At 46.8% G+C, this 13,815-nt stretch overlaps 1 protein-coding gene across 3 annotated transcripts in view; it reads left to right on the top strand.

Moving 5' to 3' along the window:
- The window catches only part of DEUP1 (deuterosome assembly protein 1), a 43,590-nt gene that overhangs the window by 28,473 nt on the left and 1,302 nt on the right, over nucleotides 1–13,815 (top strand). For all 3 annotated transcript variants that reach the window (XM_069971989.1, XM_069971990.1, XM_069971988.1), the window contains exons 10-12: nucleotides 851–1,033; nucleotides 8,193–8,368; nucleotides 13,451–13,676. In XM_069971989.1, the coding sequence (XP_069828090.1) occupies nucleotides 851–1,033; nucleotides 8,193–8,368; nucleotides 13,451–13,676 (585 nt within the window). The remainder of the gene's footprint in view (nucleotides 1–850; nucleotides 1,034–8,192; nucleotides 8,369–13,450; nucleotides 13,677–13,815) is intronic.

Genomic DNA, 13,815 nt, shown 5'->3' with positions numbered 1-13,815 from the left:
CGAGAGTAATAGGCAGCTTACATCAGGAAGCCTACAGGCGTGGAGGTTATCAAACGTTAGAAGAACAAAATGGGGTCAATATCACCAGCCACAGATCTATTTCCTTATGCACGGCTAGTGTACTCTAAGAGTATGTTGAATTTGTTATTCAGGTTCAGAAAAACATGGCCGCTTTCTTCATGAAACTGCACCATCCTTGTCCTCTGAGTGTGGGGTTTCGCAGCTGTGTTCCATTGAAGTGAATGGAGCTGAACTATAATACCACTCGCCACCTGAGGGTGATGCTGTTTTTGCAAGAAAGTAATACTGGATAGCCCCTTTGACATGGAAAAAATATACTGTGCACTACATGGCAGAAATGTATTCAATCCCTATGGTAATGATACGTCTTACTCGGCCCATGAGGAAGTGCTGTGATAGTCAGAGTTATATGATCCTGTTTGTATTACATATTCTGTTACTAGCATGTCTGACCAATCCTAAAGACATGTTACAGAAGTAAGGTTCAGAAGGTCTTGCGGACATTTTTGCTTTTCTTTTATTTTTTTTGTCCCATGATGAACCGAGCTATTCATTGGAGAACCACGTTGGGACTTTAATTGCTTACACTTGTGTGTCAGGCACATGTATTGTGAGGACTTGCTGGGTGTCTCTTTCACCTACTTGTTGATATCATTGGATTGATTTATGTTTTGATAGTTTATTGTATATATTAATTTATATTTTTGCCATTTAGTGTCTCTTTTAAACATTTATGTTTTAGCTACTGTCGTACAATGACAGTTTTTCCTGTTTATACTTTTAAGGCTTTGTGCGACATTTAACTTATTTATTTTTGTCTTTTTTAAAGGCTGAAACAGATTTCTCCATAAGACAGAGCAGAACGGCCAGCTTTGAAAGGCTGCAGGCGGACGTCTCTGACCTGACTGAGAAGCTCCATCAGAAGGATATTACTATAGCAACCATAAGCCAGAAAGTCTCCAGACTGGAGCGAGAGTTGGACATGAAAGAGCATGGGAATGTGCATCAACAGGTAAGAGGACTTTGTTTATATCCGTTGCCAAAGGGATTGCTGATCTCCGCTGGAGATTGCCACCATGTCGGTGATGCCCAGTGCCTGCTGGGTAAAAATAAACAGAGGATGTTATCCAGCTTTACAGCACTTACCAGGGACCAGTCCCCTCTCCAGACTATATCCATGTACTGTATACTCCATACAGTAACAATTCCCCAGCAGCCTCTGGCATTGTGCAGTTCATCTATTATTCCTCCTGTGTATGCGTGGCTCAGTGTCAGCCCGTTGTCAAAGCGTTTAGACACATGGCAACATTCGGTGGTCCTGGTATTCATACATTTCCAGGAGGAATAACAGAGGAATTGTACTATGCATGCATGTATTTCCATGAGAAATAACCGGAGAAATAAAATCAGTTTCCCCCTCCGCTCCTCCCTTTCCTTAGGGTATGTTCACACCGAGTAAATTAGGCGTAATTCCGCGGCAGAACTCTCCACCACGGAATTACGCCTGCCTCAGTGTTTCATATCATCTCAATGGGAGTGTGCTCCTCTGCAGCTCACATCCCTGAGCGAAGAGCAGTGGCAGTGGAGGAGCGCGCTCCCTCTCATTCACTCACAGCGGGACACTGAGCAAGGCAGGATTCTTGCGTATTTGCTCAGTGTGAACATACCCTTATTGTTGACAGCTTGTTGTCTAGGTTACCACCACTCCGCTCTAAAAGCAATGGTCTGGCTTGTTTGTGTGTGTGTGTGTGTGTGTATATATATATATATATATATATATATATATATATATATGTATATGTGTGTGTGTGTGTATATATATATATATATATATATATATATATATATATATATATATATATATATATATATATATATATATATATAATGTGTGTGTGTGTGTATATACACATATATGTATATTTGTGTGTGGTGGTCTGTAATCTAGACAACAAGCTGTCAACAATGAGAGTGGAAAAAGCAGCAGATCATAAGGAGACAAGTTTGTTAAATGAATGTATTTGAAAAAAAGTATCAACTTGATGAGTCCTACAAGTATAACTATATAGGCTGAAGTGGAAATACCCCAGGGGGGAAACTGACAGCACAGATATGCAGTTTTCAGACGCCGATCACAGGAGCATTGCGTACTTACCTTTGGTGATGCTCTGTGAACCGGCTAATGGCATCACAGGGGTGTGTCTGTGACACTGTTAGTGCCCGTCCCGCTTTCTGGCCGTAACTGTATCTTCAGGCTGTGCTGATAATGTCACAGACACACCTCACTGTCAACCCAGAACAGAGAATATTTTTACCGAAGATGCTGGATCACAGAGCATTGCCAAAGGTAAGTACGCAATGCTCTGGAAACTAAATATCAATGCTGTTAATTTCCCTTTTAGAAGTTGTCCCATCCTAAGGGGTCATTTACATGTTCCCTGCTCGGTCCAGGATCTCTGAAACTGTTTAAATATTCACGCTGCTGTACTGACACAGCTGTCCCAAAGACCTAAACTGTGTCAGAGCTTGATGCCGGGAGTTCTGAATTGCGGTCTGTAGCACTAAGTCTATGGACGGACTGTAACTGCAGAACATGTGACTCACACTTGTGGGCCGCCGATCCCTTCTGACTGGACACTCTACCCTCCGTTCTTAAGACTGTGGAGAAAAACTTGCACAGGAGACTATTAAAGGGGACATGCGTCTCCCATCTAGAGGGACTCTGCTGCACGTAGTACCAGGCAGTTACCATGGTAACCTAACTCCCAGCAAGTATGGTGCCCATCTCCTATTCCAACTTCTAGGACACGTGTCTGATTCTCCCTGGGCGTCGGATGTTGCCTTGGTGAGGAGCGGCGCATCCCCCTTAATAGCAGCCATCATTGATCTGCATGGACAACCCAGCATCCTGTCACAGATAATGGCCTCCCACTAGTATCACCAGTAATAACTATGATGATCTGTAACTGGCTTTGGCATGGGAGGAAAGGTGTCGGGGATGCCCTGAATATGTCCGCTGTTGGGTAAGGGAGGAGTGGCCCCTGCTGTATAGAGCGGACATCCCTTGGCTCTGTATACCACACACACTCTCATAGCCGGGCATTGAGCTGTCCTGACATTTCTGCCCCGTGCAGACAATGTGGTAGTTACAGATATGACATTCTACAGACGGGCTCCGTATACGCTGGAACCATGTTAATAATCTTGTTTCTGCCGCCGGAGCCTCGGGATAAGGTCTCTGCTGTCAATAAGTGAAAAAGCTGCGAAAGAGGAGGGGGAAAAAAAAGAACAAAATACGGTGCGTCTTACGAGTTTCTCAAGCTGAACAGATTCTATTCACTTACTATAAACCTAATTCTGCCGTGGAGAAAGTAAATGGCCGGGAGAGACGTGCGGATACATTCATCAGCATTGATGTGGGGGCACCTTCACCTGCCGGGCTACTAAGGCCACACTTAACCCCTTAAGGACACAGAGTGGAGGATAAATACATATTATAAATGTACCTTTTATTGATTTAATTTTAAAATAGGAGAAAGTGGTTATCTGAATTTTTTTTTTCTTTAATGTAATTTTTTTTTTAATTATATTTTTAGCCCCTTTTGGGGATCACTTATAGAATACACTGCCATACCCATGTACGTATACTAATACACATGCATAAATTGTAGGCATATAGGGGGAGATTTATCAAACATGGTGTAAAGTGAAACAGGCTCTGTTGCCCCTAGCAACCAATCAGATTCCACCTTTCATTTTCCAAAGAGTCTGTGAGGAATGAAAGGTGGAATCTGATTGGTTGCTAGGGGCAACTGAGACAGTTTCACTTCACACCATGTTTGATAAATCTCCCCCATAGTTCAGATCATAGGCATTTGTTGTTTTATGATCTGGCATCCTTTGTATGAAACACCTTGAAGGGGCACTCCAAAGGGGAAAAATTTTTGTACTTTTTAAACTCTGTATAACTTTCTGACTTTTCCAGTTTTTCACTACTTTTTAGCTGCTGTATGTCCTGCAGGAAGTATTCTTTCCACAGTATTCTGACACAGCACTCTCTGCTGCCACCTCTGTCCATGTTAGGAACTGTCCAGAGCAGGAGAGGTTTTCTGTTTCTATGTTTTTATTAAATTTTTCAAAAGCATTGTAGACAAAGCAAATTTTTTTTTGCAAACAAAGTATACAATTAAACCGTCATGTTGTATATTTAAACATAAGGAGAAATCAAAGAAAATAAACTTAACTCATTAAGAAAAACATTAATTCAAGCAGTATTCCCGCAAGTCATTCACAAAAATGTGATAAATTTGCATGTATTATGTTCATACATGTTTTTTATGGGGATTCGCTACTGCTCTGGACAGTTCCTGACATGGACAGAGGTGGCAGCAGAGAGCACTGTGTCAGACTGGAGAGAATACACCACTTCCTGCAGGGCATACAGCAGCTGATAAGTATTGGAAGACTTGAGATTTTTTAAATAGAGTTTTAGAGAGTTACATAGATTTTTTTTTATAAGTAAATTACAAATCTATGTAACTTTCTGGCACCAGTTCATTTGAAAACATTTTTTTCTCTCCTTTAACCCCTTTATTCTGCCCTTCTGTGCTGATGGTGAATGAGAATTGTGACTTTTACTTCCGCAGGCTGGAGTCTGGTATAGATTGGATATTCTTCACAGCTGAGAGTTAGCAGCTTTTGTATGGTGGCTCCCTGGCTCTCGGCAATCTCTGTCCTCCTTAAAAGCCTATGGGGCTGCAGGATGGAGATGATTGACAGCAAGAAAGCTTATGCCCACATGATTTCCTGGTTGGTGGGGGTCATAGTCGGTGTCTGATGTTGCAGCTCCAACCCTTCAAAGCTGACCTGCAATACCAGATTCCGTCCTGGGTCAAAATTGAGCTGCAAAAATATTCACTTTGTATAACAAGTCCGCGGTTCTGGCTATTATGGAATATGTGGCGCACCCCTCTGCTACGATTACCGAGAGCCGCCATGTATGCGGCCCAGTAATAGCACGTTTCTACCCTCTCATTTGTAGTCCTAGTATCCCAAAGACCGGAGCCGACAATCATTTTTAGCTTTTAGTCTCCTTCCCCTGCACTTATCGGAGCGCGCACAAATGTTGCAGTCAAAGGGTTAAATCTCCATCCCGCTGCTCCGATGTTTTCTGCAGTGAAGACAGGAAGGTGTCAATTATAGTGGGGAAACTAGGGGCGTAATTGGGCTGCGTTCTGCCCCCACCCCCCGTGCCAACCCAAACCTAACAATACTGTATGGCGCTCTGTGCAGCTAAGCCAACCTTTTGATGTCCAGAGTCATAGCGAGAAACTACGTGACCCACCCCACATCCCTCCGGCCCCGCGCTCTCTCGCCTCCTGTGTGGCTCCACATTCATCAGTTCACAGAATTGCTGGAAAGCCTACAAAGTACCAGTTTTATTTATATGGCTATAAAAACAGACAGCCGTGATAGATGACCCAGCGTCAGGCACGTCTTCACAAAAACACTCGTTCAGCTGAATGGTGGCGGCTTCAGAGCCGTCGCTGGCAGGTGCCGGGATGGAGACTTTCATCCCGTGTGCGGCGCGAGGGTCGGGGAACGTTATTAAGAGTCTTTTCAAAAGTCCTTTTTTTTTCCCCCCTTTTCCTGAAGAAGGATGAAGAAGCTGTGATATAGAAATGAGCCATGTTATCACTTATCCTGGAAATAGGGGATAACTATCTGCCCGCTGAGACCCACACTGATTATGAGAAGTGGGGTGACACTGTCTGAGGGACAACTACAACTGAACCTTGTGGAGTTCAATTCTTGAAGATAAAAATATAGACGAGTAGGAAGTTTGGAAGTCCCAAAGGGAATAAATGGAGCCGTGGTTGAGCATGCGGTTTTATTGGAGACACTTGACCTGTATTCTCGTGATCGGTTGGGGTCCTATTGTAAACATCAGCCTATATTTCCATTGAAATCAATGGGACATGGTTTGTGGGTATGTTACATACCGTGTTTCCCTAAAAATAAGACGCCCTCTTAAAATAAGAACCCAATTACCCTACCAACTAGCCTAAAGTAATGCACCCCTACTCTAAACTAGGGCACCTACCTGAAAGTAAGGCCACCCACAGCCACCCAGGACTCACCTAATCTCCTCGTGGAGCTTCACAGCCGGCACCACAGGCACCTTGGTCCATGGCCCCCACATCCCGACGCACAACGCCGCCCGTCCCACTGCTCATGCGCTACTGCAAGGGTGTCATTATTCCGGGGGGATGACTTATTTCGTTTCCGCCGGCTGGGAGGAAAGAAATAAGACATACCCCGAAAATTAGAAATAGGGGGAGATTTATCAAACATGGTGTAAAGTGAGACTGGCTCAGTTGCCCCTAGCAACCAATCAGATTCAACCTTTCATTCCTCACAGACTCTTTGGAAAGTGAAAGGTGCACTCTGGTTGCTAGGGGCAACTGGGCCAGTTTTGCTTTACACCATGTTTTATAAATCTCCCCCAGTGTGCCTTATATTAATTTTTGCTCAGAAAAGGCACTGTCTTATTATGAGGAAACACTGTATGTATTATCCTTGCCTTTCCTTTAATGCCATTAGAGAAGCATTGTTGTTGCTGTTGTAGCTACCATTAGTACAGGCCCCTTTCACACAAGCCAATTATTGGCAATGAGTGTTTCTAGATTTTCAGCTCATTTGGCCAATAATCGGCTTAAAAGTGCCAGCGATTTAGCCAAGGATTGGGGAAAACGCCCGCTCGTCAGCTGATTGGATATTTTGACCGGTCGTTATTGGCCGCACATCTCTGTGTGTGAACAGGGGACGTGCGTCCGATAACAATGAATGTTAGTGGCCACAGGAACGATGTAGCAATCGTTTGTGCGGCCAGGCTGCACGATTAATTGTGGCCTGTAAAAGCTCTGCAAATAATCGCTGATCTCACAGCTGCGGGTGGCCGAGAATCGTGTGGTTTTTATCAATGATTTATAAAGCGCCCTTATTTCCAGAGCGCTATACAAGGCATAGGGACTAACAAACAGGAACAATACAAGATCAAAACACATTTCATGAAGGCAAATGGCAGACTGGTACATGGGGGAAGATGGGGGACCCTGCCTGCGAGGGCTTATAATTAGAGATGAGCGAACTGGGTTCGGGTTCGAGTCGATCCGAACCCGAACGTTCGGCATTTGATTAGCTGGGGCTGCTGAACTTGGATAAAGCTCTAAGGTTGTCTGGAACACATGGATACAGCCAATGACTATATCCATGTTTTCCACATAGCCTTAGGACTTTATCCAACTTCAGCAGCCACCGCTAATCAAATGCCGAAAGTTCGGGTTCGGAACGTCTCGAGCATGCTCCAGGTTCGCTCATCTCTAATAATCCCTCATACTTATAAAGTGCAGCCAGTCACAGTGTGATGCAGAATTATTATAGGTTGTAGCCTACTTTGAAGAGATGGGTTTTCAGGACTTGATGGTGGATGAGAGCCGGATGTGTCGGGGTAGCGAGTTCCAGAGTATGGGGGGGGGGGGGCTCGGGCAAAGTCTTGGAGGCGGTTGTGCGAGGTACGAACAAGGGGGGAGCGCAGAAGGAGGTCACTGGAGGATCGGAGGTTGTATGAGGGACGGTAGCGGGATATCAGGTCACAGATATATGGAAGGGACAGGTTGTGGATGGCCATGTACGTCATCTTGTTAATGAAGTCACCTTCTTAGGTCTTTTCACACTCACACTGTTAAGCAGTGTCTGCAGAACATACTTGTGCATCTGCGTTTCTTACTACTGGGTAGGATTCACTCTGAAGCCCTGTGGTATTTCATAAACCAAGTTCATAGTTCATAAACCAGGAATATGGGGGGGGGGGGGGGGGTAAATTCTCATTGGGGCGGTTTTAGCTGACTTCACCCAGCCCTATTGTGCTTGACTGACCGATTTTCTTCCTATATGCCACTGGGGACCTCCTTGATGACCTTGTATCCAGTTCCTGGCTGGCCTCAGAAGAGTGATCTCTCTGAAATGCTGTAGTGTGAGTCATAGCCAGTTGTTATAAGGATAGCTATCTGTGTTTCCTCCAGCCCGTGGTTCAGGCAGCATGAATGACAAGTTCCCTTTTAGTTCAGATAGCAACATTCAACATTTTCGTTCTTATTATATATTTGTAGGTCTTGAAATCAGCAGAAGAGCCCTATCACTCTCCCTACTTGTCTTCAGAGATGGAGAGGCCTTTGAAGCTCTGTCCCGATGGGAATGAACTGGAGGATCTGGAGCCAGAGATGATGAAACTTGTTTCCTGGCAGAGAGAGATTACCGGGAAACAGAGCCAAGGAAAACAACACCGGTACAGTAATATTTACCCTGGATAAGTACTGGCATTAAATATCAAGACACCTACGTGAGCTAAATGTCCTCGGGCCATTGGCTCCCATCACCTAATACTTCCTTTAAGCCTTCTCTTTATATAAGTCTATCTTACCATGACCATTCCTGAACCCAACATAAGGGAACGTGTGACAATTGCCACTCAGGGGCCTATTTCATGCGCTGATGGCCCAATCAATAATGTAAAAGAGCGCCAATCTGCTAGATCGGCGCTTGTTTACTGGGCCTATTACACGGCCCGATAATCGTTTAGCGAGGGATGCAGGGGCATAGTTACCAATGTCCCTGCAGCCCTTGCTTAAACACCATACTTACCTAACCACGTTGCAGGTCTTCTCCTGCGCTCCTTCTTCCTCACAGTCCCACGCGCAGCAGCAGCTTCGGTGGTCCTGGCCAGTGATTGGCTGAGCGGTCTGTCAGCTAAGACAGGCCACACCGAAGCTGCTGCTGAGCGCGGGACCGGAAGGAAGAAGGAGCGCAGGAGAAGACCTGCAACATGTGTAGGTAAAGTATGGTGTTTGTAAAATCGTCGGTCGCCCACCACGCATCGCTATTCCACGCAGCGATGCGTGGTCGGTGCCTGATGATTTTAGGTTTGAACCTAAATAAAGGATCAGCTGATGACCCGATCATTGGCTGATCGTTGGCTGTATTCCACGGAGCGATAATCGGACGATTGTCGCTCCAGGGAATAGAATCCTCAGGTTCTCCTCATTCAACTCTGCATTTGTCTATCTGTTAACAAGATAGGTCCTTTTTTCCTTTTTGGAGGAAATTGACTCTACAGGTGGCTACCCTCCAGTAGGTGGCACTAGAGAGACAGATTTCTTCCTTCTGGAGGAGAGCTAATTAGCATACCCTTTTCCCAGGAAGCATTGCCAGCTGGTGCTCTCCACAAGGAATAACATTACCCCCTGCTAACAAGAGGATCACTGCTGAATCCCTCTTCTTTGAGATTGGTCTGTACTCACTGGTGTCTCCTTTCTCTGGGTTACAAGGTGGCCCAGGAACTACTGAAGTAGCTCTTTGGGTCTCAACAAACAGCACTATAGATCTCCGCTTCCTGGACCCCCTGTGACCTATTCACATGGAGTTTTCGTGATAGACTAGGATTATCTTCAGTATATATTTCTGCCCCAAATAGGCATCCTCTTTAATATTGTCTAGCCCGAGTTCTCTTTGCGCACGTAACAGAAAGCCATCACTCAGACTCCAGGTAATTGCACAGAGAACATTAATTTAAGTCATTTTGAGATATTTCGGATTCTGCAAACAAAGAGCTACAAAAATAACCAAATTACCCAGAAGAAATAACCAAGTTCTCTGCTGAGCTGCTGCGCTCTGATGGACAGAGACAGCAAGATGGAGGAGAAATGATACAGCTGTCACATAATATTACTGCCCCCCTGTACACCACACCATCAATCGCATAGTGTACAGATAGGGCTCTGCTACATTACAGAGATACCACACTCACTTCACCGTAGCTCCAGGTGGTGTAGTGTGCAGGTATATGTAGGACAAGGAGGTGTAGCCAGCAGGTGTGCATAGGACAAGGAGGTGTAGTGGGCAGGTGTATGTAGCCAGCAGGTGTGCTTGGGACATAGAGGTGTGGCCGGCCATGTGTGTAGGACAAGGAGTTGTGGCCGGCCGGTGTGTGTAGGACAAGGAGGTGTGGCCGGCCAGTGTGTGTAGGACAAGGAGGTGTGGCTGGCAGGTGTGCGTAGGACAAAGAGGTGTGGATGGCAGGTGTGCGTAGGACAAGGAGGTGTGGTCGGCAGGTGTGTGTGTAGGACAAGGGTGTGTGTCCGGCAGGTGTGTGTGTAGGACAAGGAGGTGTGGCCGGCAGGTGTGTGTGTGTGTAGGGCAAGGAGGTGTGGCCGGCAGGTGTGTGTGTAGAACAAGGAGGTGTGGCCGGCAGGTGTGTGTGTAGGACAAGGAGGTGTGGCTGGCAGGTGTGTGTAGGACAAGGTGGTGTGGCCGGCAGGTGTGTGTGTAGGACAAGGAGGTGTGGCCGGCAGGTGTGTGTGTAGGACAAGGAGGTGTGGCCGGCAGGTGTGTGTGTAGGACAAGGAGGTGTGGCCGGCCGGTGTGTGTAGGACAAGGAGGTGTGGCCGGCAGGTGTGTGTGTGTGTGTAGCACAAGGAGGTGTGGCCGGCAGGTGTGTGTGTGTGTGTGTGTGTAGGACAAGGAGGTGTGGCCCGCAGGTGTGTGTAGGACAAGGTGTGGCCCGCAGGTGTGTGTAGGACAAGGAGGTGTGGCCGGTGTGTGTGTGTAGGACAAGGAGGTGTGGCCGTCAGGTGTGTGTAGGACAAGTAGGTGTGGCCTGGCAGGTGTGTGTAGGACAAGGAGGTGTGGCCGGCAGGTGTGTGTAGGACAAGGAGGTGTGGCCGGCAGGTGTGTGTAGGACAAGGAGGTGTGGCCGGCAGGTGTGTGTGTGTAGGACAAGGAGGTGTGGCCGGCAGGTGTGTGTGTGTAGGACAAGGAGGTGTGGCCGGCAGGTGTGTGTGTAGGACAAGGAGGTGTGGCCGGCCGGTGTGTGTAGGACAAGGAGGTGTGGCCGGCAGGTGTGTGTGTGTGTGTGTGTGTGTGTAGCACAAGGAGGTGTGGCAGGTGTGTGTGTGTGTGTGTGTGTGTGTGTGTGTAGGACAAGGAGGTGTGGCCCGCAGGTGTGTGTAGGACAAGGTGTGGCCCGCAGGTGTGTGTAGGACAAGGAGGTGTGGCCGGTGTGTGTGTGTGTAGGACAAGGAGGTGTGGCCGGCAGGTGTGTAGGACAAGTAGGTGTGGCCTGGCAGGTGTGTGTAGGACAAGGAGGTGTGTGTGTAGGACAAGGAGGTGTGGCCGGCAGGTGTGTGTAGGACAAGGAGGTGTGGCCGGCAGGTGTGTGTAGGACAAGGAGGTGTGGCCGGCAGGTGTGTGTGTAAGACAAGGAGGTGTGGCCTGGCAGGTGTGTGTAGGACAAGGAGGTGTGTGTGTGTGTGTGTGTAGGATAAGAAGGTGTGGCCGGCAGGTGTGTGTAGGACAAGGAGGTGTGGCCGGCAGGTGTGTGTGTGTGTGTGTGTGTGTGTGTGTGTGTGTAGGACAAGGAGGTGTGGCCGGCAGGTGTGTGTGTGTGTGTGTGTGTGTGTGTGTGTGTAGGACAAGGAGGTGTGGCCTGGCAGGTGGATGTCGGACTAGGAAGTAAAACATTTCAATGGAAATAGACAAAACCTTTTAACAGCAGGTTTAGGAATGCAAAATCCTGTAAAACCCCTTTAAACTCAGGAAAGTAACATTTAGTAACAGCTGCTCTGTAGCTCGATAGTTATTGTTGTCTTGCAAGGTTCTTATTAAGGTGAATTATTGTGGTGATACTGGTTATCTGACTGGTGACGTGCCCTGTATTCTCCTCCTGTTGCTGTTCATCTAAATCTTCCTGGTTCATGGTTCTAGTTCAAGGCTCCCCACCCCAAAAACAGTGCCGCACCTTGCAGCTAAACTCTACTGAAGTCACAACTGGGCTGCAATACCACACACACCCTGTAGACAGAAGTGGCGCAGCAAAGTTTATCTCCAACCCGCAGCTCTTTACTTACAATGCGGCAAGACCCCTGCAGCCTCCCCACATGCTGGAAATGTATAACCTCAGCCGCTAAACTATATTATTCAGAGGGAGAGGAGGAGGGGGTCCGCATATAGTTATAGCGCTCCATACCGGAAGATTAATGTTAGATAGTGCTGGAAGTGACTGTGCAAACATCTGCATTATAGGAGGCCGGTCAGTGCTGGGTGGTGGCAGCGAGCAGCGAGCCCTCACCATGGTTACAGAGCCGCGTGTTCTGTCTATACGGAGATATGAATGCAGATAGATGAGATGTACTCCCCCTGACCACATGGCATGAGATGGGGGCCCGACGCATACAGAGCCGGCAGAGCCGACTTCTATCTCCCCATTATTTATTCTGAGCACTTAAGATGTGAATAATGCAGATCTCAGCGTGATCCCGGTGTGAATTGGCTTTTACCATATTTGATGGAGCGTTTCCTTTTTTTTTTTTTCTTTCTTCCCTCTGCTTTCTTCTTTGTATAATTCAGTGCACAGGAAGAAGGAGGAAGGGGGGGGGGGGGTCTGAGGTCTGCACCTAGTGATATATGTTAGATGATGATGGTCATGATGATGGTCCATATGTTAGATGATGATGATGATGATGGTCAATCGGGTCCATGAGCCTTTGCAACTTGCCCTTGTAAGAGGGTACCTTGCCCCGTATCGGGTCCTGTTAGCCTCATGAGTTTCTATGATTACAGTCCTGTTGATTTCGGTGAGAAGATGTAAGGATCGTGATGCCCAACAGACCACTTTTACCCTTTGCCTGTGAATCTGTTACTAGGTTTATTCTGCCTTAAATGAGGGCAGCATAAACTAGTGACAGAAATGCTGAACAGATCGGTGTATTACTTACATCATTCTGTTCAGCCGTTCTCCTAATATGCAGGAGAATAGGATCCTTGCCACACCCCTCCCCCCCGCCCTCCAGCTGATGATTGACAGGAGACTGCCTTTACAAAGCATGGATGGATAACTGCCAATCGGCAGCTGGTGGGCGGAGTTTTCTGCTTCTCATGAATATCCAGGACTACTAGGCTCATGCACATAATGGAGAGGACTACTTATTGTCCGTGTTATTCAGGAGGATATATCTGGATCAGCTGCACAGAACAATGTAAGTGATACATCATTCTGTTCAGCTTCTCTGTCACTAGTTTATGCTACCCTTACATAGACCAGCATAAACCTGCTGACAGTCTCTAAGCATAATTGAAAGTTGACCAAGATAACAATGTTGCAGGATGCCGCCATCTCAAGATTTGACTGTTGCACATCTCCACCACCTTTTTGTTTTTCCCCATTGAAGTCATATGACCGTTGCGGTAACCTGCAACTTTAGCATGATTGACAGAACTATGTACGCACTTCTCACTTGGCGGATGTCCTAACCAGTCAGTTTGTCGTGCCGTATACAACCAATAAGCCGCACATTTACTCTACTTTGTCTTACAGATTAAGCAAGGAGGACGAGCAGACCCTGAATATGGCAGACAATGACGTCAATAATAATCTAAGCTGCCATCGTCTATGCGACAGCCTGCTGGTAGACCAGGAGTGTCTGGACTTTATCTTGCCCAAGCTGAGGAGTCCGACGCGCCATGACCATCAGTTTCCTGAGATGGATTTCACCAACTTCTCCTTCTTAGTTTGTGATCTGTCTGGAGACTCTACAGCCGTGGTGAGTGACATTCAGGGGTGTAGCACTTGTAACACTGCCAGATGCAGAATGCACATGGGGGAACTTAGACTAGACAGTCTACAAATTCACAAGAACTAAATTTACACTATCTAAGAATATTTCATTGACAGTAAGCTGA

This window comes from Dendropsophus ebraccatus, chromosome 5 (genome assembly GCF_027789765.1).
Source record: "Dendropsophus ebraccatus isolate aDenEbr1 chromosome 5, aDenEbr1.pat, whole genome shotgun sequence".
Lineage (NCBI taxonomy): Eukaryota > Metazoa > Chordata > Amphibia > Anura > Hylidae > Dendropsophus > Dendropsophus ebraccatus.
The sequence above is the reverse complement of the archived record's forward strand: the minus strand, read 5'-3'. Positions and strand labels throughout refer to the sequence as shown.